Raw genomic sequence first — 22273 nt, 5'->3', positions numbered from 1 at the left:
GACATAGACATCCTCCTTCGCGAAACCCCTCGCACGCCGAGCACAAACAACAACAGAGCAAGCGGACTTCTACTTTGCAAAAGGGAAGCAACATTGTAGTCGCGGCAGTTTTGCAGGGAGAGGGAGAACTTGCGGGGCTTGCAGAGACGCCCCGCGTCACCTCGCCGCCGGCCACCCCCCTTCTCACACACACACACACACACACACACACACACACACACACACCGCCCGGAGCAGCCCCCTCCTGGGACAGTCCGTTCCTTTTTTTTTTTTTTTTCCCCTCCCCTGGTCCGGAGGAGCCGCGGGGGAAGTACGCAGGCTGGGACGTGGGGAGCGAGGGCGACCCTGGGCGCGGGTGTAAATCAGTCACCTGAGCGCTGAGGGGCCGCGGCGAGGGCGCGCGCGGGCGGGCGGGCGGGGAGAGGCGGAGGCGGCGAGCGCGGCGGCCCGGAGGAAATCGGGAGGGGGAGGGCGAGCAAGGCCGAGACTGAAGGAGCGAGCGGCGGCCGAGGGGCTGGTCCAGGCGCGGCCGCTAAGAGGAGACCAAGAGGCGGGGGCTGCACTTGACAACCAGCATGCCGAGATGGTAAGAAGTTTCCACCCTCCTTCCCCTTTATTCTAGACTCCGCCAGGAGTGACCCCGGCCGCCCGAGCGCCCCCGGGGCCGCCGGGGGCTTGCGTTTTCCTCCAGTCCCGTGGCGGGGGGCGCCTGGGAGGGCAGGCAGCAGAGGCAGGAGACCTCCCCACACCAGTCCAACCTGGCCCCTGCTGTGCTCCCGAAATCCTCCCCTAAACTTGGCCCCAAGTTTCCGCGGCGAGCTCCAGGTGGGAGGGTGTGTGTGTATGGAGGGGCGGGGGTTGGGAGGGTCGCCCAGGGTGGCCCCTTCGGGCGGCGTCCGAGCCAAGGTGAGCCGCTGGCGAGCGGGAGGCTCCGGGGTGGGGGGGCCGAGCCCCGGGCGGACGCGATGGAAGGGACGCGGGGGATGAGTGGAGCGCAGCAAGGAGCTGGCGGCGCAGAGGAGAGCGGCGGGGACCCGCGGGAACTTTCACAACTTGCCTGCGACCGAGCGGCCGGCGGCGGGACATGGGTGCCAGGGCGCACAGGGGCGCTGTGCCGCGTGGGGCACCGTTGCCGGGTACCCCCGGCCCGCCTACTCGCCCCCACTGGTCTCCCGCACGCTCGGGACCCCGCTTCGTCCGCGGGGATGTAGGCACCGCTCCTGCAGGTCTTAGGCAGAATGTGCATATAGCGCAGGGCGGCCAGAGCAACCCTGGAGGTACCGAAAGACCCTTCCGAAGTGCAGTTCTGAGGAAACCAATTTGTTTTACTTAACGCACTGGCTGCAGAGTGGGATTGGGGGCTCGGGGAGGGGGCAGAATGAGGGCGAAAGGGCTTAAGAGCGGGGGGAAAAAAAACACCCTACAAAACAAAAGTAGGTGAAATCCTCGGTGAAGTGAGGCTGAGATTTTTTAAAAAGTTCCAAGTGCGAAAGGTGGAGGGAATGGGATGGTTTTGCGAAGCAGGCTCGGACGCAGCCCTGGACGCGGAGCGGCTTCTCTGCAGCGAGGAAGGGAGCGCGGACGCGCCGCGCTGTCCGCTTTCGGGGAAGTGATTTGTTAGAAGTGGGGCTTGACCACTCCCTTCCTTTTGAGTTCGCTTCCACCCAGTTGCTATTGTTAGCCCCACTTGGGCATCTGCTTGGAGCGTGTTTCTCGTGGAGACGGAGCATGGAAGGAGAAGGGTAATAACGGGGTGGCGTTCTCCCCTCCCCGCTTCCCTTCCCCTAATGTGACATCTCTTGTTTCAGTGATCAAAGTCACAACGGGAGTATAGGAGAATGCGACTGTCAAACGCAGGCGCGCGCGCACACACACGCACACACTCACACACACACACACTCACACACAATAGCATGCGCCCAGGACTGTGGTTACAGTAAGGCTGACAGAAATTAAAGTGGTTTTGAAAGCAGCAGTGCGATTTATGATGGTTCCCATTTACCCTAGAGTCAAGCTGTTGTAAGAGTGATGTAAAAAGACATCATAAAATAATCCTGTGTACCCAGGATTAAAGTGGCAGAAAGTGGCCTGTTTTATTATTTTTTATGTACTTCGTGGACAGTTGCAGTGGTTGGAACCTGTATATAAGAGACACATCAAAACAAAATACTCAATATATCTGCTGAGAGCTTCAGAAATGCCCTTCTAACGGCGTTTTACGCCAGAACGCTGTAAAGGCTGGTTGTAGGTAGTATTTTTCTTCCTTTCCCCCTCGCCTGCAGTAGTATTTGTCTACACATCTATGCCCCTGTGCTAATCACTTTGAACAGTAGCTCAGCCCGTTTGTCATTCGCTGCTGTGAATTCTGCAGTTTCAGATGTTAGCGTGCACGTACATACATGCTTTAAGTGGGGAATTTATTTCTGGCAGGGCTACTTACTGTGTCTGGTCTGAAGATGTACTTGAGTAGCGAGACCTTGTACAAGTTATTAGAACTTCCTTTACCCTTTGGAATCACCCAAAAAAAAAAAATCCCTTGTGAACCTTTAGCGGGTATCTGTGTTTCCTATTATATTTGTAGCTGTTTCATTTAGGTTGTTCAGTCTTAATGAAGTTCTTAGGGGTAGCTAGTCTTTCTGTTCCCGGAGAGCAGTGTATTTAAAATCCAGATTGCTAATTACTTTACCAAAGTACCAGGAGTATCTTCACCTGAGGGAAGTAATAGCGAGTGTGAATGTGAACTTTATTTGGAGTATCTTGTGAGAAAGGTATGAAACGGTCTCCCCCCCCCCCCAAGCCCCTTGAGAGTGTTGAGTTGGGTAGTATTTGCATGTAAAACTGTGACTAAGAATCCACCCCCACGTGGTTTTGAAAATAAATATTAAGGAAATATTAATAGCAGTATTAGCATTCCTGATGTCTGATTTTTTTTTTCCCTCTTTCACCTGAGTTGTACAATATCTGTCAGGCAGCAGGGCTGTGTGATTCCAAAAAGAAGCAGACAAAAGCAGAGCTGACTATTGCTATATTAAAATGTAAGTGTTACAGTTTGAATTTTCAAGTGAGAGTTTTTGAGTTCAGTGCTTTACATAACATTTTGTCCTAATCTTGCTTGCTGTCAGGGATGTTTCATGGTTGTGCAATTGCTGCAGTCAAGAATGCCAATTTGCATTCCAGGAGTGTCATTTGATTACTTTTATCTGCACAGCTCCAAGACCGGCCCAGACCTCTCGTTTCATCTTGCCATGTCACGAGTCAATGCTGTGTCGTCTTTTCAGAAATCTGCCTGATTTAGACAAGAAAGAAAAGTACTTTCATGTTGCAGCCGCAGTCCCCTGCTAACTTGTCAGCAGCAGGATATGATTCACTTGGGCCCAGAAGAATGGAACAGAGAGGCGGGTTAGGCGGTTCAATAAAGCCCACGGACAGGTAGTGTGTGACATCCCCAGAGAGCTGCAGTTAATGAAGAACAGGTCTGCTTAGTTCTCCACACGCTGACCTGGTGCTGTCCCCACAGTTTTCTCATTTGATCTTTCCCAGCAAATTGATCTTTTCTTGTATTTTTTTGCCTTCCAAGTTAGTCCTTGTGGGACTGAAATTAGCAGAGCAACTTAAGTTGGATAATACAGCTGTTCAGAAAAGAAGAAATTGGACACTGCCTCAAAAAGGGGTGGGGGTGAGGGGGGTAGAGGGAGCTGTTCTTTTTGTTGTTGTGCCTGGGAATATTTCTTATATTAAGGGAGTCCAAAATAGGTGATGACTTGAAGTTAGTGGTTTCCTTTGCTTTTAATTTTAGAGTTAACATTCAGCACTGTTTTAAATATTCCTTAAATATTTGAAAGATGGCCTTAGTGACTGTAAGGAGTTCGATTTAGCATTGTTCACATTCACTTGTTTGAAGTGATTTGCCTTTCGACTGTGTGGCTTTTATGGCTATTGGAAGATGGACTAACTATCAATGGCATACTTCAACTGTATTATTTATAGTCTTCTAAATAACTACAAACCCCAGATATCCAATACTGAATTCAGAAAAGATTAAACAATAAAAAAGTCATTACCAGTGTTGTATATAAATATTATGGTACGTGAAAATGTTTTCTACAAGTTATCATCAGCATCTCTGCTTTACATGGATTCCAGAGATACACTGCTCATAATGTGTAATTTTTTTCCTTCACTTATTTTTGAGATTCTGCATTTACTGTAGGCCCTTAGAACCGAGATCACAAGTTTGAATTTCTGTGGATGTTTACAATTTGTTTTTTGAGGTTAGAATTAATTTTAGACAAGGTGGGTAAAACTAAGTTGAGAATGTACATATAGTTTAGACATTAGTCTCTCCATAGAATTTTGCCTAGAAAGCTTAGGTTGGAAGCAATTAATAAATTCTTAACCTGATGCATGATGTAAGGAGCAGTGCTTTCTGAATTCCTTAGCAGTGGTCTCATTTACCATCCACATCCTGACAAGAAACAGAGTTGAAAACAACCTTTCTTGTGGAAGGGGAGGCAGTCTGCTCCAATCTTTCTTGTTGGATGGGAATTATATAGGATCGCTGGTTAGTAACCTCCTCTCTGAAGAGCTAGAGGGAGCCTCATGATTTCACTAGATATACTTAATGTTTAAAAAAAAAAAAAAAGTGTGCTCTAGCAATCAGAATCCTGCACAAAAAGAGTAGGTAATGAATACTGGCTTAGTGTTTAGGCTTGGGCGTGCGATTATGTTTTTGTTTTTGTGTTTAAGTCTGTGAAGAAGCAACAAAACTTTGTGCAAGAGCAGTCAGGGCTCCCTCTGAGCTTTCTAGGGTTCTACTATCCAAGTGATGTGAAGATCAAGCAAAAGGCAACCAAATATATTTTAAATGTTTCAGTTTACCTGACTGGTGTTTGTTTTGTCAACTGAAGGAGTTAGCCTCATGTTAGGCAGCCAGCCTTGCAGTCCCATGAGAAGTAAATTCCCATCCCTGTTTTCAGTCCACTCATGACAACTCTTGTTCTGAAAACAAGGATTTTGAATAGTACCACATACACCTGGATATTTTGGATCAAAAGCACTTTTAAAATAAGTGCTTCCTGTTATAAGCATAAATAATTAACCATTTATAAAGCTGATATATTAGGAATCCATAAATAAGTTAAATGTAAAAAGAATTAATATTATGTTTGAGATTTTCCATTATGCTGAGATTTTCCATTTAATTTCATGTTTATCAGCCTTTTCACTAAAATTTGTGATTTGTTTATATCAGAGTCAGGGTCATAATTGCTCTTTAATATTTATATGCTAGTTTTTAGGAGCATTACTTTGGACAAACTTATTTACCATTTAAGTAAATAATATAATCCACTGAGATAAACTCCCTAGATTTGTCTTTTTTTAAATCTCTTGCACAGTAGCGCTCATTATGTCGCTATCCAGTAATAGTCTTTATTTGTTGCTTATTAGAACCCTCAGTACACTCTAGAGTTCAGCTGTAATTTAATTTGGCTGTCCAAAGAGCCTCCCTTGTTTTAAAACATGTTCTCAGTATGCTTTTACCATTTGTTGTGAACCTATGTTCTAACTCATGCGTACACTTCAGAATGTTAGTACAGATATCATTTTAAAGTTTGCTGCAGCAGAGTCGTAACTTTTTCTTTTAAAGAAAGTTGTCTATATATTACAGTGTCAATTTTGTTCTTTTTCCTCTGTTTCCCCCTTAACATTCTGGAGCGTTTTTATTTTTTTTTTTCCTGAGTGATTTACATTGTTTTGCTATAATAATTTAAAATCACTTCCCCAAGGATTATAAACTTCTCTCAAGGCATAGTGAGGACAGTCCCCCCTTCCAACACACACACACACACACACACACAAAGTTCAATAATTAAGAATTTTTAGCGTTTTTAGCGGAGGTCATTTCACAGTTGTAGTCACTTGGAATTATGTTGGAATTATGTTATGAAAAGTTTGCCTGCACTTAATAAATTGCTTGCATGGTAAATTCAGCCTCCTTTACAGTAATTGCTGGGAAGTTTTGCAATGAGTAGATGATTGAGAATTTTGGTTGTATTTGTAACAGAGCATGTTCACTAAAGACTAGAGCTTGACTGTAAAACTCTAATAAGATGAGTATTAGTAATTCTTCCACAAAGGGAGGCAGAATGTAGAACTGCTGACTGAGTCACTGGATGTATATCTTACCAGTGGGAAGCTGCATCAGGCCAGGCTTCTAGATACAGTATTTAATAGTTGTCAAAATGTACAGCATTGTCTTGTAACTTGAGGTTCATGAGTTCATAGTCCCTGCTTTTTTTGTGTTTGGTACAAAGATGTAACAACCCACACAAAACATTTTTCTCTTATTATGACCTTACATTTGCCAAAGTGCCCCATGCTGAAATTCCTTTTCAGTATCTTTTTTTTTTTTTTAGTCCAAAGCCAGACGTGTACCCAGACACAAAAGCCTCTGTGTATAGCAAGCTGTTTTAAATATTGTGACTCGACGATGTGCTGTCCTTTCTCTGCTTGAGCCAAGGATCTCTGCTCAGTGTCTGTGGATTACCAAGCTCCTTCTTTATTGTACCTCTTGTCAACTATTCCTATTCATTTAACCTTTCATTAGTGTCTGTGCAGCTTCACTGTCTGCAAAGGCAAGGAAAAACCGAAAGGCCCCACTGTCACAGTTATTAGATTTCTCGGTTACATCCCAGCAACCATAAAGAAGTGAGAGTCGACACTATTGTGGTGCATGCTGCTGTCCCGTGGTGCAGCTCTTCTGTGCATGTCAAGGACATGTGCCACATGTTGATATGCATCCCAGGGATAAATGCACAACATGGGGGATAGGCCGACGCTGGCAGTAATGAGCTTTGTAGGAGTTATTGCAGAGACCAACAGTTTGTGAAGGAATTTTGCTTAACAGGCCAAGGAGATAGACAGAGTTGAGGGTTGCCAAGATTTGCCTGTGCGGAGCTTGTCAGTCACATTGTTTTCATCTAAACTTCATCTGAGGGGAAAATTGAATACGATTGACAGCAATGCAAAGTCTTCTTTTCTTTTCTTTTTTTTAATCTCAGGACAAAAGCAGTACTTCTGGTGATTAGTACATTGGAAGTATTTTTTTTTTGTAATGATTGGATCATGTATATGAATAGATCTATTAGCAATCTATCTTAATTTTTACATATCTCGAAAAGAACTAAAATACATTTCATATTTTTTCAACCTATACAAAAATAATGTAGCCTATGAATTTTTTTATGCTATGTTTTCCCCTAGCTTAGACTGGTATTTTTACTTTGGTTCTTTGGAGATGTATTTTCCTAGCTGTCTTGATGCAAAGGAGAAAAAGGGTATCAGCGGATCATTTTCAAACAATAAATACAAATACAGATTTCAGCTTGCAAACTATTACTTCAACATCTCAGAGTGGTAATAGAATTACTTTTAAGAATTCTCAAAACATTTGAATAGAAATGATACTTTCATCTCTCTTTACCAAAAGTTTATTTTTCTAACTAGGAAAATAAATCTTTGTACCATGGATGAATAAAATGTTTTTATTTTCATAATTTAAATAATGTTTATTCTCTAAACTCATTGGTACCCTCTGATGGCTATTTAAATGTATTTGTGACATCACCAAATGCCTATAATGTTACTTTACCTGACCCTACCTTTTTTTTTTTTTTTCTTCTTAGCCAAGACTAATTTTTTAGTAGTTATACTTGAAATTTTCTCTAGTCAGCCGTCATGGTGTCTTGTGAAAGAATTAATGGGCTAAGTTGACTCTGTGGAAGGAGAGAGCTGTTCTGTCCCTTTCCCTCAAGTGTGATACATCTCTCTGGGGAAGCATAGATTGAATAATTGACAGCTAAGTGCCTAGGCAGCCTGGGGCCATGCCCCAGTCCCTTGGCTGTTGAGCAGCCTTGCTGTGTAAGTTGTGTTGAGGTGGATCTGCCTTGATCATCTGACCTGGTGGCCTTCCCAGTGACAAAGTAGAAGCCTCTTAACTTTCTTTATTCTTGTAGTCCTACTTCCATTTGTTTTGGTTTGCCTTAGGGTAATAGAAGAGGCAAGAGGGACTTGTGAGGATCAGAGTTAAAATTTTGACCTTTCCCCTCCCAGGCTCCCTAAAACTAGGTGAACTAGGCCACAGCTAAGTGGTAATAGAGAAAGGACTATATAGCAGTAGCTGCTACTACAAGTCTCCTGATACAGTCTGTATCCAGTCAGTGTCTTGGTACAAGCTGTCCAACTCTGCCCTGGTAGGCAGTTGTACCATTGCCTGTTCAGGAGTGAGAACGTCATGAGTGAAGGAACAGGCCCCATGTGATTACCCTACGTTTCAAAACCTCTATCCCTCAGTGATAAAACAGATGAGTTCAATTATTTCTTAGTTAATTTCCAGTTGGGATAGTTCATATTTTTTGTGATACAATTATATAATCATAGCAGTTTTTATTAAATGTTAATTCTCAACATCATACAATTCACTCCTTTAATGTGTACAGTAAGGGACAGCCAGTTTGGCTAAGGGGCTAAGGAATTCCATGTTTGGAGAAGTTGGGTTTGATACCCATCTCTGGCTCCCGACTCCAGCTTTTCTGCTAATGCAGACCCTGGCAGTCAACAGTGATGGCTCAAGTAATTGGGCCTGGCCACTCATATTGGAGACCTGGATTGAGTTTCTGCCTCCTGGTTTTGGCCCTGGCCCAGACCTGGCTGTTATAGGGATTTGGGGAGTAAACCAATGGATGGATGCTCTGTGTCTGTTTCTCTCTGCCTTTCAAATTAAAAAAAGTGTATTAGTACTCAGTATTCCATTGTATAGATATGTAAATATATCACTGTTGATTCATCAGTTCATGGATTTTGGGTTGTTTACAGCTTTTTGGCAGGGAGAGAGCATTGTTTGCTGTGAGCATTTGTGAATGAGTTTTCTGTGATTGTACGTTTTCATGTCTCTTGGATGTATACCCAAGAGTAGGATTGCTGGGTCATATTGCAATTCTATCTTTAACAGTTGGGGGGAACTACTAAATTGTGTTCCAAGGCAACAACAGCATTTAGCATTCTCACTGATTGTTTGATTCTTCAATCTCTCCACATCCTGTGCAACCCTTGTTACTGTCAATTTTAACTATCTCAGTGGCTCTGAAGGAGTATCTTCTAGTGATTTTGATTTGTATTTCCATGATGTCTGGTGATAGTGAACAACTTTTCATGTGCTTATTGGCTATTTGTATATCTTCTTTGTGTAACAGAGTCCATTTTTCATTGGGTTGTCTTTATTATTGAATTGTAAGAACACGATATAGTTTGGATACAATACATTTATTAGATTTAAGATTTACAAATATTTTCTCCTGTAGAGTATTTTGTTTTGCTTTACTTTTTAGATGGTATCGTTGGAAGCATGCAAGTTTTAAATTTTGATGACGTCCATCTTTTTCTTTTGTTTGTGGTTTTGTTATGCTCTCTATCAAACTGTTGTCTAGCATAAGGTCATGAAGATTTACCCTTGTGTTTCCCTCTAAGTGTCTTACAGTGTGAGCTCCTACCAAGCAGCTTCATAGATCTTTGGTCTATTTGGGTTAACTTTTGTATATAGTATGAGGTAGGGAACCAACTTCACTCATTTGAATGTGGATATCTGTTTTGAAAACCATTTGTTGAAAAGATAATTATTTTTCCACTGAATTACCTTGGTACCCTGCCCGAAAATTAATTAGTTGTAGAAATAAGGTATACTACAGATAGCTCATGTAAGTGGAATCATAAAATATCTGTGGTATGTGTCTGTGGTGGCTTATTTCACTTAGCATGTCTTCAAGGTTCATCCATGTTTTTAGCATATCACAAGATTCCTTTTTAAAGGCTGAATGGTATCCTGTTGTGTATATATACCATATTTTCTTTATCCCTTCATTTGTAGATGAACACTCAGGTTGCTTTCACATCTTGGCTGCTGTGAATAATGCTGCTATGAACGTGGGTATGCAAATACACTTTTAAGGTCCTGCATTCAGGGACCAGTGCTGTGGCACAGCAGGATAAAGCCCTGGCCTACAGCACCAGCATCCCATATGGGTGCCAGTTTGAGTGTGGCTGCTCTACTTCCAATCCAGCTCTTTTGTAATGTGCCTGGCAAAGTAGCAGAGGTGGCACAAATCCTTGGGCCCCTGCATCCACATGGGAGACTTGGAAGAAGCTCCTGGCTCCTGGCTTTGGATTGGCACAGCTCCGGCTGTTGCAGCCATTTGGGGAGTGAACCAGTGGACGGAAGCCCTCTCTTTCTTAGTCTCTACTTCTTTCTATAACTTTGTGTTCAAATGAAATAAACCATTAAAAAACGATTGTGTCCAATTCGTTTAAAACATTTTTTTTTAATTTCAAAGGCAGAGAGAGATAGAGATAGAAATATATAGCTGTTCCGGACTGGTTTACTTCCCAGATGCCCTCAATAGTGAATACTGTGCAGTATCAAAGCCAGGAGCCCGGTACTCGATCCAGGTCTCCCATGTGGATAGAAGGTCCCAAGTACTTCAGCTATCACCTGCTGCCTCCCAGTGTGCGTGTTAGCAGGAAACTGAAATCCAGATGGGGCTGAGACTCAGACTCAAAGGGATGCAGGTGTTCCAGTCAGTGTCTTAACTGCTACCTCCCTCTGCTTTAGATTTTTTTTTTTTTTGATAAATACCCAGAAGTAGTATTGCTGGATCATATGATAGTTCACTTTTTAATATTTTGAGGAACTTCCTATAGCAGTTGTAGCATTTAACATTTCTACCAACAGTGCATAAATGTTCCTATTTCTCTACATCCTCATGAACACTTGTTTTCTTTTTTTTTTATAATAGCCATCCTTGCAGGTGTGAGGTGATAGCTCCTTGTTTTGGGTTGCTTTTACTTGGTGATTAGTGATATTGAACATATTTTCATCTGGTTGTTGACTGCTTGTCTTAATTCTTTGGGGAAATATATGTTCAAATCCTTTGTCATTTTTAAATCATTGTAATTTTGTTCTTGTTGAGTTATAGGAGTTTGATATATTGCAGATATTAATATATTATGAGAAATATGATTAACATATAGTTTCTTCTGTCTTGAAAGTTATCCCTTCATTCTGTTGATGGCCTCCTTTGCTCTTGCTGTACAGAAGTATTTAAGTTTGACGCAGTTTCCTTTGTCTATTCTTGCTTTTATTGCCTTTAGCAGTTTACTTTTAAGGCCCAGATTTATCTGATCCTCAGGAGAGTAAAGGCTCCGTTAAGAAAGTACATTCTATTGTTTAGGTAAAAACCTCTTGGTGGTACTCCAGGGGACAAGAAATATGTCATTTGGTAGCCAAAAGATGATAACTCCTAGTTCCCTGTGAAACACCCGGGTTTCACTTTGATGTTTCTTAATTATCATTCAGTTTAAAAGCATTTTAGGTGTTCTGTATGATAACAGACACACTTCATGCCCTGAAGGGTAGAATTAAATACCTAGAAATAATTGTTTTTGGTTTTATAAATACCTCAAAAGGAAAGGAAAAAAAACCATTATTGAGAAAATTTGCCTACTCAGACATCCATCACTATTAGAAAAACAGCAGCAGAGATAAAACTAAAAATTGTTGTATGATCTCCAAACCCCAAATAACTGGTCCAGTTCAGTTTTAAATAAATAACAGTGCTCAACTCTTGAATGGCTTGTTTGGAACCCTGAGCTTGATTTACATTTTACCTGGCAAATTTGTAAAATACTTCATTTGTTGAATTTAAGTAACTTGAGAGCAAATGGAAGGTAACTTAATTTGGAAGCAATTATGTTGTATCATTGTTGAATTCAAAGAAATATTTATTCCCTCAAAGTTCTAATTTTCTCTTTATTCATGCTAATAAGGACTTACACTTGTGTTTATTTCCATCTAAGAAAGTGCTTTTCTACTGTTCTAATGGGCCATTCTTGTCTTAACTGCTTTTGGCCTTTTGCCAGTTATCTTACACAAAAGTTTCATTATTCAGCTGGCATCAACTATTAATTAGATGATGCACTGATCAAATTTACAGGTGGAGAGTGTATGGTTTTTTTTTTAACCTCCTATGTGTTTACATATATAAACATTAGTTAGCCAATTTAAAAATAATATCGGACATATTTTGAGAATCTACCTCTTATTCTCTTTTGAATATTCTGTAGTGTATTTAAAATCTATAAACAGTAGTATGGTAGAAAATTTTATTTTTACCAGATACATGTTTTTTACTTACATGTAAATTCCGTTATTCCAAATGAGACATTTGTTCATGTGGAACAAAAATTGTTCATATTTTGACGTTTGCTTGTTGATACGTTTTACATATAAGGACTGACAAAATCATGTGTACTGTTACTGATACCTTACATAGTGTGGGGACATAAGGAATATTATTAACTGGAACAATACAGCCACACAACGAAAGGCTGCTCAATTCTGTGTCCTGTGGTATCTAATCTGCCTGTATCACACATTCCACCATCCAATGACCTGGGCAAGTTCATATGTATGCTAACAGATACGCTTTGGAAATTTACTATGAAGTTCAGATTTTTCTCTTCAAAGTGGTGATTAGCAATAAAACTTATTTGTTTGAACTGTCTTTTGATACTAAAATATTAACTTTGCTTCAGAGTGTATTAACTATAAAGGATATTAAAAAGTAGAGAGAGATTTTTTTCAACTTGGAGATTCTACAGGACATCAGCCAGATTTTTCACCCCATCAGTGTTCTTTGTAAGAAACATTTTCACATACAGGGTTTATGTCTGTGTTGGTCATCACGGCTTTACTTCTGTCCCTAAACAGCAGCCAGGCCTCAAGTATTTCTGTGCAACAATGGTGATTAGATCTATGAAATTTGTTTGTGTGTATGTGTGTCAGAGTATCCATGACATACAGTGGTTTGTAACTTCCATATGATGGAACATAGAAGGCTGAGTCATATGGCTTGCTGAATTTTTAGTAGGGTGGGAGGGGATGGGTTTAACACAGCACATACGGGACTTTTTTTTTTTTTTATAGTTTTAGACGTGTTTGTATATGGATGAATATTTAGTGTGTCACTGAATGCTTTACCAGTATTATTGTCAAATAGTATTTCTAAAATCCACATATTGCAAACTAATAAATCTGTTAACAGCCAGCAAATAAATGTTTGCTTACCATGTGTAGGATAACTCGTTGCAGATTTGAGTGGAACAACATTAGATGATTGTGTATTGATTTGGTAAAAATAAAAGTGTTTATTAAAATTGTTAGTTTAGCTGTACATTTGACCTAGGAGTTGTAGTTCCTTTCATTTTCCAAAGTCTAACACAGCTTTTAAGTATATTAGGTAATAAGAAGGCATTAAGCACTTAGCTTCTGTGGTACGTGTGTCACTGTTAGGTGGATTACAGATGAAATAGAAGCTGTAACCATTAAGGAGCACAGCATCCATTGGCAGGAGGGTACTCGTGTCAAAGGAATAACTGCAGGCTACCGTCTGCCTCAGGTCTTCATATGCCTAGAAACCCAATTTCATCAAAGTACCTTTGAAAGAGACCAGACCTTCTGGGGTTCCTTCACTGACTGAGGTGGGGATTGCACATGCGTGTGTGCAGGTGCCATTGATATGTGTATATGCCAGTGTTTGTGTGGGGGAAGCCCTCGTGTGTTTGTACGGGCAAGATGAGCACATTCTGTGCTTTGAGGGCACCTTGAAATGGGAGTCAAGTATGAACCAAAAGTTGCTCATTTCTTTATGTGTTCGGAAGCTGAGCAGAGAGTATGAGGGTAGGGATGGGTACTTGAGGGCCTTCTGCTGCAGAGGAACGCCTTACTGGCCTGTGTTTGTATAAAGTGCTTTGCCCCTGGGCCAGGCTTGGGAGACTTGACAGCGTTTACCACTTCTGCTATTTTTTGCCTCCCATTTCCCATTTGCTTGACAGATGCCTTTCTCTTTCCATATATTCGTATTCTTAGTCCATTATTAAACAACTGTCCTGGGAGCTGCTCGTGAAGGTGACTTTGCATCTGATTTTTTCATTTTTGGTGCATGTAATGCAGATGACAGTCTCACTGCACTCATTTTCAGTATCTTGAGGATACCTCCTGCTACTACCTTATACATAGCATGTTTTGTTTATGGGTAGGTAAAAATGGCAGGAGGCCATAGGATAAGGCAACAGCTTTTTTTCTTTCTTTTTAACCGGGGGAGTACTTTTTTTTTTTTTTTAATAAAAAAGCCTTTGTGGCTACTTATTAAAAGAAATCTTCTGTTATTAAGTAAAGAGAAATATTTTGATTTGAGACTGATCTTTTAAATAAGTGAGACAAACTGCTCTAGAAGTTGACAGAGGTGTGTGTGTGTGTGTGTGTGTGTGTGTGTGCACGAGCACGTGTGCATGTATTTAACTCCTGCATCTGTTTTCTGTGTGGTAGAAGATGTCTTCAGTTGCTTTTCGGCTTCTCTTCTCCTTTATAAAATTAAGGTCAGGATTAGGTCTTAATGATTCTCAGTAGTGTTTCACATTGTGTGATAGTCAACAACTGTTTATATTGTACTGTTCCATGGATGCTAAAAGGGACAGGAAGTTAAAGCTGTATATTCAGTTTCACATTGGTTAATCCCAGAAGCTTCCCAACTAGTTGTTTTTTTTTTTCTGACAGGCTTTTGTTCCTTTTAAAATGCATTAATCTAAGGAGAATTTGTTACAGGAAGAGAAGGTAGAAAGATAAGATTGTGAGCATCCATTTGATAACATCCAGAAAGATGGAAATCGAGGGAGCAGGGAGTGTCCTGTTGTCCTGGTCTCCTGGGTTTCGTGCTGGATTTTATACTTCTATCCAGATTTCCAGTGTATGCGTTCCGTTTCAGAGCACTCATGGTACAGTGCTTAATGTGAGAATTTTACTATTTAGACACACAGAATGTAGTACATTTTAAATTTTTTTAAAAGAATTATTTTATTTATTTGAAATACAGAGTTACAGAGAGAGAGGTAGTACCAGAGAGAGAGAGAAGTCTTCCATTCTGCTGGTTCACTCCCCAAATGACCACAATGGCCAAAACTGAGCTGATTTGAAGCCAGGAGCCAGGAGCTTCTTCCGGGTCTCTCACACAGGTGCAGGGGCCCAAGGAATTGGGCCATCTTCTACTGCTTTCCCAGGCCATAGCAGAGAGCTGGATTGAAAGAGGAGCAGCCAGGACTTGAGCCAGTGCCCATATGGGATGCTGGCGCTGCAGGCCGGGGCTTTAACCCACTGTGCTACAGCGCCTGCCCCACATTTTTAATTTTTTAAAAAGATTTATTTTACTTATTTGAAAGTCAGTGATTGTGAGGGGGAGAGAGAGAAAGAAATCTTTCATCTGCTGATTCACTCCCCAAATGGCTGGGGCTGGACCAGGCAGAAGTCTGCTACTCACTGGCACATTAGCAGGGACTAGAACCACTACTCTGTTAGGGGATGTTACAAGGGCATGACAACTTAACCCTCTATGTCGCAATGCCAGCTCCTAAAATTTTAATTTCAGGAGGTGTCCGGACTGAAAACACAGAGATGATAGGGGAGAGAATGGAGAGATTCGACAGATGTGGAACACTGGGAAAAATATAATTAGATACATGAGAAACAAAGGGCCGGTAAACATGAGTGTCATTAGACTTATCTTTAGGTGCTTCCCAGCATTCATTTTCACTGTGGTTTTTCAGACTATTTTTTTTTTATTGTCTCTTTGCCTTGCACCCTTCAGCTGCTGGGCAAGCCCTGCGAGATCTGTCTTCTGATGGTCCGCATGCACTTGCTGCCTCAGCTGCCATCAGCCTGCTGCAGACAGCAGCTCTGGCGCACTGCAGTATCTTCTCACTGGCCTACTGTCTCCAGTCTTGCCTCTCCCCACCCCCAACATCCAGGCTACTCTCCACAGAGATACTCTGCTTATCTCAACTCCCTCCAGTGACTTCTTATCACACCTGCAGGTGAAGTCCAAACTCCTTTCCATAATTGTAAGGGATGTGTAGTGCATGCTCCCTACTTGTCTCTCTAACCCAGCTTCCTCCTCCTGACTTTCCGCCTGCTCATTGAACTTTGAGGAACGTGTCCCTGCCTCAGCTCTTTGCATCTGTAATGCTCTTCTCTTACACTCTGGCAAAGCTTCCTCTCTGATTTCATTAGGATTCCCCCTCCATTGTCAACCGTTCAGAATGATCTTCCTGAGAGCCTTCCCCAGCTTGTTACCTTGCTGTGCTTTTTTTTTTTTCTTACTTGAAAAAGTGTTACTTATTTACGTTGCTTTTTTCCCTCTCTTTAGAGCATGTGTCACCACTTGAAATTATATTTGATTTTTTGTTTCTGTATAGTGTATTGCTTATTTTCTTCCCTAGAATGTAAACTATATCAGAACAAAGACCTTTGCTTGTTTTGTTAGTTTCTGAATTTCTGCTACCTGTAGCAGTGCCTGGGGAATACTGGACAAGTGTTTATTTATTTATTTTTTAATTTATTTATTTGACAGATAGACAATGAGAGAGAGAAACAGAGGGAAAGGTCTACCTTCTGTTGGTTCACCCCCAAATGGCTGCTAGAGCCAGCACAGGCCAGCCCAAAGCCAGGAGCTAGGTGCTTCATCCTGGTCTCCCATGCAGGTGCAGGAGCCCAAGCACTTGGGCCACAGAGAGATGGACTGGAAGAAGGAGCAACCGGGACTAGAACCCAGCGCCCATATTGGATGCCGGCGCCGCAGGCGGAGGATTAACCAAGTGAGCCACGGTGCTGGCCCCTGGACAAGTGTTTATTGAATGACTGAATGAATGTACCCAGATATGATTGTCCTTATGATCATAAGTTGATTCTTTACCAGTGTTTCTCAGGCTCTGTTACTCCATGGAGAGTTCTTAATGGCATCTGCTGCTGTACTTTTCTGAACTGCTTATGCTTAGCTCAGTTGGAAGAGTGGTTTCTGGGATAGGTGTAAGCACTCTGAGCGTACAGAAATCATCCTATCAGATGTGGGGAAACTAGCACAGTTTGGTTTGTATCGTTCTATTTTTTGCATATTTTGCAGTGTAAAGGGTGTCACAGTGCAAAGACCTGTATAAAGGGAACATTGTGGAGTCAACGAAATTAAGACTACAAATTGAATATATGCTGGCCAAGGATGGTTAATTTCTCCTTCCTTCCTTCCTTCCTTCCTTCCTTCCTTCCTTCCTTCCTTCCTTTCTTCCTTTCTTCCTTTCTTCCTTTCTACCTTTCTACCTTTCTACCTTCCTTCCTATCTTTCTATCTTTTTTGACAGGCAGAGTTAGACAGTGAGAGAGAAGCAGAGAGAAAGGTCTTCCTTTTCCATGGGTTCATCCCCCAAATGGCTGCTACGGCCGGTGAACTGCACTGATCCGAAGCCAGGAGCCAGGTTCTTCCTTCTGGTCTCCCATGCGGGTGCAGGGCCCAAGCACTTGGGCCATCCTCCACTGCACTCCCTGGCCACAGCAGAGAGCTGGACTGGAAGAGGAGCAGCCAGGACAGAATCTGGTGCCACAACCGGGACTAGGACCTGGGGTGCCGGCGCCGCAGGTGGAGGATTAGCCAAGTGAGCCACGGTGCCAGCCAGGATGGTTAATTTCTTTAAGGAAAAATGTGCCTCTCTAGTCAGATTGTTTGAGAGATTGTGTGCTTCTGAGTAATAAGGTCCTGTACTACTAAGAGCGAGCGTAAAATCTGGCTCTGCCATTCAGAAAATCACACAAATCTCATTTGAGTTGGAAAACTATTATATGTAAAATTCAGTATGGATGGATGGGTGTATCCATATATTTTTTATTTTTATTTTTTAAGATTTATTTATTTATTTGAAAGGCAGAGTCACAGAGATGCAGAGGCAGAGAGAGAGAGAGAGAAGTCTTCCATCAACTGGTTCACTCCCCAAATGGCCGCGACGGCTGGAGATGCGCCGATCCAAAACCAGGAGCTTCTTCCAGGTTTCCCACACAAGTGCAAGGGCCCAAGGACTTGGGTCATCTTCTGCTTTTCCAGGCCATAGCAGAGAGCTGGATCAGAAGTGGAGTGACCGGGACTTGAACCGGTGGCCATATGGGATGCCAGCACTGCAGGCAGCAGCTTTACTCACTACACTACAGTGCTGGCCCCCCATGTATGTTTCTTTTTTTTTCTTTATAAAGATTTATTTATTTATTTGAAAGAGTTACACAGAGAGAGGAGGAGACGCAGAGAAAGAGGTCTTCCATCCAGTGGTTCACTCTCCAATTAGCTGCAATGGATGTAGCTGCGTCAATCTGAAGCCAGGAGCCAGGAGCCAAGAGCCTCTTCCAGGTCTCCCACATGGGTGCAGGGGCCCAAGGACTTGGGCCATCTTCTACTGCTTTTTCAGGCCATAGCAGAGAGCTGGATTGGAAGTGGAGCAGCGAGGAGTTGAACTGGTGACCATATCGGATGCTAGCACTGCAGGCAGCAGCTTTACCCCTACGCCACAGCACCACACCCCTCATCCCCCCTCCCCCAATATATTTCTTACTATCAACCTCTGGTGGAATTCCCAAGTCTCTTTAGCTGATATACTACTGAGATGGGCTCCTTTGTACTTCTGTAATATGTGTACATACAGGAATGTGAGCTATTTCAGGGACTGCAAATTGCTACCTGGGGCCGATATGGTCCAGTGTTGTGGCCTAGCGGTGAAACCACCAGTCATGACATGGTCATCCCACATTGCACAGGTTTGAGTCTCAATTGCTGTGCTTTCAGTCAACTCTCTGCTGATCTGCTTGGGATGGCAGCAGATGATGACCCAAGTACTTGGGCCCCTGCCACTCATATTGGAGACCCAGATGGAGTTGAGGGCTACTGACTTCCACTAGACCAGCCCTGGCCATTAGAAGCATTTGGGGGGTGAACCAGTGGATGGGAGAAATCTCTCTCTCTCTCTCTCTCTCTCCAGTAAATAGATACATCTTAAAAAGAAAGGAAGCTTGCTACCTGATGGTCTGCTTCTGGGTGATCTATGCTTTTGATTAATCTTTAAGTATGTTTTCCTTATTATTTTGAATAGTTTAATCTTCTTAATGAAGCTTCACTGGTTATTGTCACTTACATGTTTCTGAACAGTTTCACTGAAATATAATTCATCTACCACACAATTTATACCCTGTATCTAATTCTGCTAAGTATCTTTGGTGCCAGCAAATTCTCTGAGACATCCGTCTTGATTTTCTGATTCACTCAAAAGTCTTTTGGTGTTAAACCTGATGAAGTTGGTAGGTGATAAAGCCAGATAATTCCATTTTTTATTAAAAAAAGTTTATTTTTCACCTATAGTTTACCAGCTGACTCTGGAAGTAGTTATGGAGGAATTCTAGTTTCGAACAGTGGGAATATATACTGTCCTGAGGTGACAATTTTGACATTGATTCTTTCCCCTCATCAGTTATAGAACTTCTTTAAATTTTTAAAAACTCATTTAGCTATATAAGACTTGATGTGTGATTTTATTCATTGTTCATTATGAGTAGGCTCAAAAAGTTCAAGGAAAATGGAATTTAAATGGTATCACACATTTTCTATGAACTTCTTGAGGCTTCGTTGTGCATGAATTTTTATTTTTATTTGACAGAGTTATAGACAGTAAGAGATAGAGAGAGAAAGGTCTTCCTTCCATTGGTTCACTCCCCAAATGGCCGCTATGGCTGGTGCTGTGCCAATCCGAAGCTAGGAGCCAGATGCTTCTTCCTGGTCTCCCATGCGGGTGCAGGGCCCAAGCACCTGGGCCATCCTCCACTGCCTTCCCTGGCCACAGCAGAGAGCTGGACTGGAAGAGGAGCAACTGGGACTAGAACCCGGCACCCATATGGGATGCCGGCGCCACAGGCGGAGGATTAACCAAGTGAGCCATGGTGCCGGCTGTGCATGAATGTTTATAAGCATCTTTCCATCCTCCAAATTGTCATTATTTTGTATGTAACCAACTTTGTATGGGAAGAACCTAATAGGTTCTACATTAAAGTGCATTCTTTGGATGCTGAGCTAAATTGTTATAGATCAGAGGCTTGGAAGACATTTTTTTTCTAATATTTGAAAAGCAGAGAGCGAGAGAACATGCTATAGCTCTCATCAGCTGGTTTACTCCCCAAGAATGGCCACAGTGGCTGAAGCGAGGAGCTGGGAACTCTATCCAGGTCTACCATGCAGCAGCTAAGATCTAACCAGCTGAGCTATCACCTGCCACCTCTTAGGGTGTACATCAGCAGTACCTGGAATTAGGAGTGGATTCACGACTGTAACCCAGGCACTTTGATATGGGATACAGGTGTCCCAGCTGTGTCTTAACACCGAGGCCAAATGCTGCCCCAGAAGGCTTCTCAAGGCAAAGGATATCAAGAAACATTTTTGTTTGTTTTCAGTCATTGATAGGGAAACTTTATTGAGGTCACAGGGCCATGGCATTTAGGCAGGAGGCTGCCGTGTGGGCATGGCATTCTTTGACCTTCTCTTTGGGGCGGAGGTGGTGGTTGTGGCTGTGTTTCTTCTAGGGGCGGGGGTATCATCCTGTCGCAGTTGTCCTTTTGGTGAGCTGGCGGAAGAGGGCTCAAGGATGCCACCTCGAAGGCGGAGCAGCATGTACAGGGTGGCCTCTTCCTGGATGTTGTCTGATAGAGCGCGGCCATCCTCCAGCTGTTTGTCTGCAAACATCAGCCTCTGCTGCTCGGGCGGGATGCCCTCCTTGTCTCGGATTTTGGCTTTGACATTCTCGATGGTTTCTCTGGGCTTAGCTCCAGGATAGTGGTCATTCCCGTCAGGGTCTTCACAAAGATCTGCATCTCTGTGTGTGCAGAGCTGCTCCACCACCTTGTTTAAAAGTCAAAAAAGTTTTAAGAAGAGACTGCATGAGTGCACGGCGGTATTCAACACTCGTGTAGAGCTGTAGGCTGAAATCAGAGGGCTTGGTACAAAACTTAGGTTATGTATTTTCTGTTAGTGGAGGAAATCTGTGTCAGGCATAAGCAACACAGAGTGATACTGGAAATGAGAAAGCTAATGAAGTACATGAAATACACAAAGGTTCCTATGTACTATTTCTCAAGTGATTGTTTGCAAAATGTTGATATTTGACAAAAGTCAAAGAAAAATAGTTACTGAAGAGAAATACAATTTTGTTTCTTTATGAGTTAAGATTTAAAATGTTGAAGATGTTTAAGTAATAGTTAGAGATACCTCTTACCAGTTTCTTTATTAAGACTTCCTGGTTTCAATTAAGAAAAGCATTAGTTAATGCTTTCTTGGGGAAAAAAATCTGTGTTGTTGAAATTCTTCCAGTTCATCTTACAAACATTTTTCTACATCATAAAAACTCTACAATTTTGGGGGCAGGTGTTGTGGCAAGGTAAGCTGCCAGTTGAGACACGTGATCCTGTATCAGAGTGAGTGACTGCATTCCACTTCCACTTCCCATCCAGCTTCCCGCTAATGCACACCCTGGCTCAGGTAGTTGGAGTCCTGCCACCCAGGTGGGAGACTCGGATGGAATTCCTGGCTCCTGGTTCAGGCCTGGCGCAGCTGTAACTGATGGGCATTTAAGAAGTGAGCCTTTCAAATAAAAATAAATGAATGAACCTTAAAAACTAATTTTGCATGGAGTCTGTAGATCTTGGAATCATTTTAAGGTTAAAAATATAAAAAGCATTTTTGAGAATTTAGTCTATTATATGAAGTCACATGCCACCTAAAAGATTTGTAGACTATTTTTGAGGAATTGAGAGTTCAATACATTTTGAAATTTCAAATACATTTTAGATTAAATTCCAGAAAACTTAATTTTAGATGTTTCTTTTTTCCCCTGGGATTCTCTGAAACTTTGGAACTTTCTAATTTGGAAAACAGTCAAGACCAACCTGTGTTGGAAGCAAATGTTAGGGTCAGCTTTTCTTGTGTAGCTACAACCTGCTGGGTATTTTAGCCAAATTCAAAGGTCTTTTACATAACTACTATACTGTATTTCCTATGTAGATGAGCTGGACTGGAAGAGGAGCAACCGGGACAGAATCCGGCGCCCCAACCTGGACTAGAACCCGGGGTACCAGCACCGCAGGCAGAGGATTAGCCTATTGAACCGCGGTGCCAGCCTCCTATGTAGATCTTGAAGGTAGAGAGAGCTCTTAGCACCTGTGACAAGGTTCAAGACTCCGCTGGACCAAAACCTGAGGGCATAATTATCACCCTCTTTGGAGGGACCATATGCTCTGTCCCACGTGGATGCAGGGGCCCAAGGAC

The 22273-nt window shown here is 42.4% G+C and overlaps 1 protein-coding gene across 23 annotated transcripts in view; it reads left to right on the top strand.

Annotated features, from left to right (window-relative positions):
• Positions 1 to 381: 381 nt before the first annotated feature.
• The window catches only part of BNC2 (basonuclin zinc finger protein 2), a 462557-nt gene continuing 440665 nt past the window's right edge, over positions 382 to 22273 (top strand). For 7 of the 23 annotated variants that reach the window (XM_070052578.1, XM_051857680.2, XM_051857664.2 and 4 more), the window contains exon 1: positions 428 to 586. In XM_070052578.1, the coding sequence (XP_069908679.1) occupies positions 584 to 586 (3 nt within the window). In that variant the 5' untranslated portion in view covers positions 428 to 583. The other 16 variants (XM_070052561.1, XM_070052555.1, XM_070052636.1 and 13 more) reach the window with 7 other exon arrangements.

This window comes from Oryctolagus cuniculus, chromosome 1 (genome assembly GCF_964237555.1).
Source record: "Oryctolagus cuniculus chromosome 1, mOryCun1.1, whole genome shotgun sequence".
Lineage (NCBI taxonomy): Eukaryota > Metazoa > Chordata > Mammalia > Lagomorpha > Leporidae > Oryctolagus > Oryctolagus cuniculus.
The sequence above is the reverse complement of the archived record's forward strand: the minus strand, read 5'-3'. Positions and strand labels throughout refer to the sequence as shown.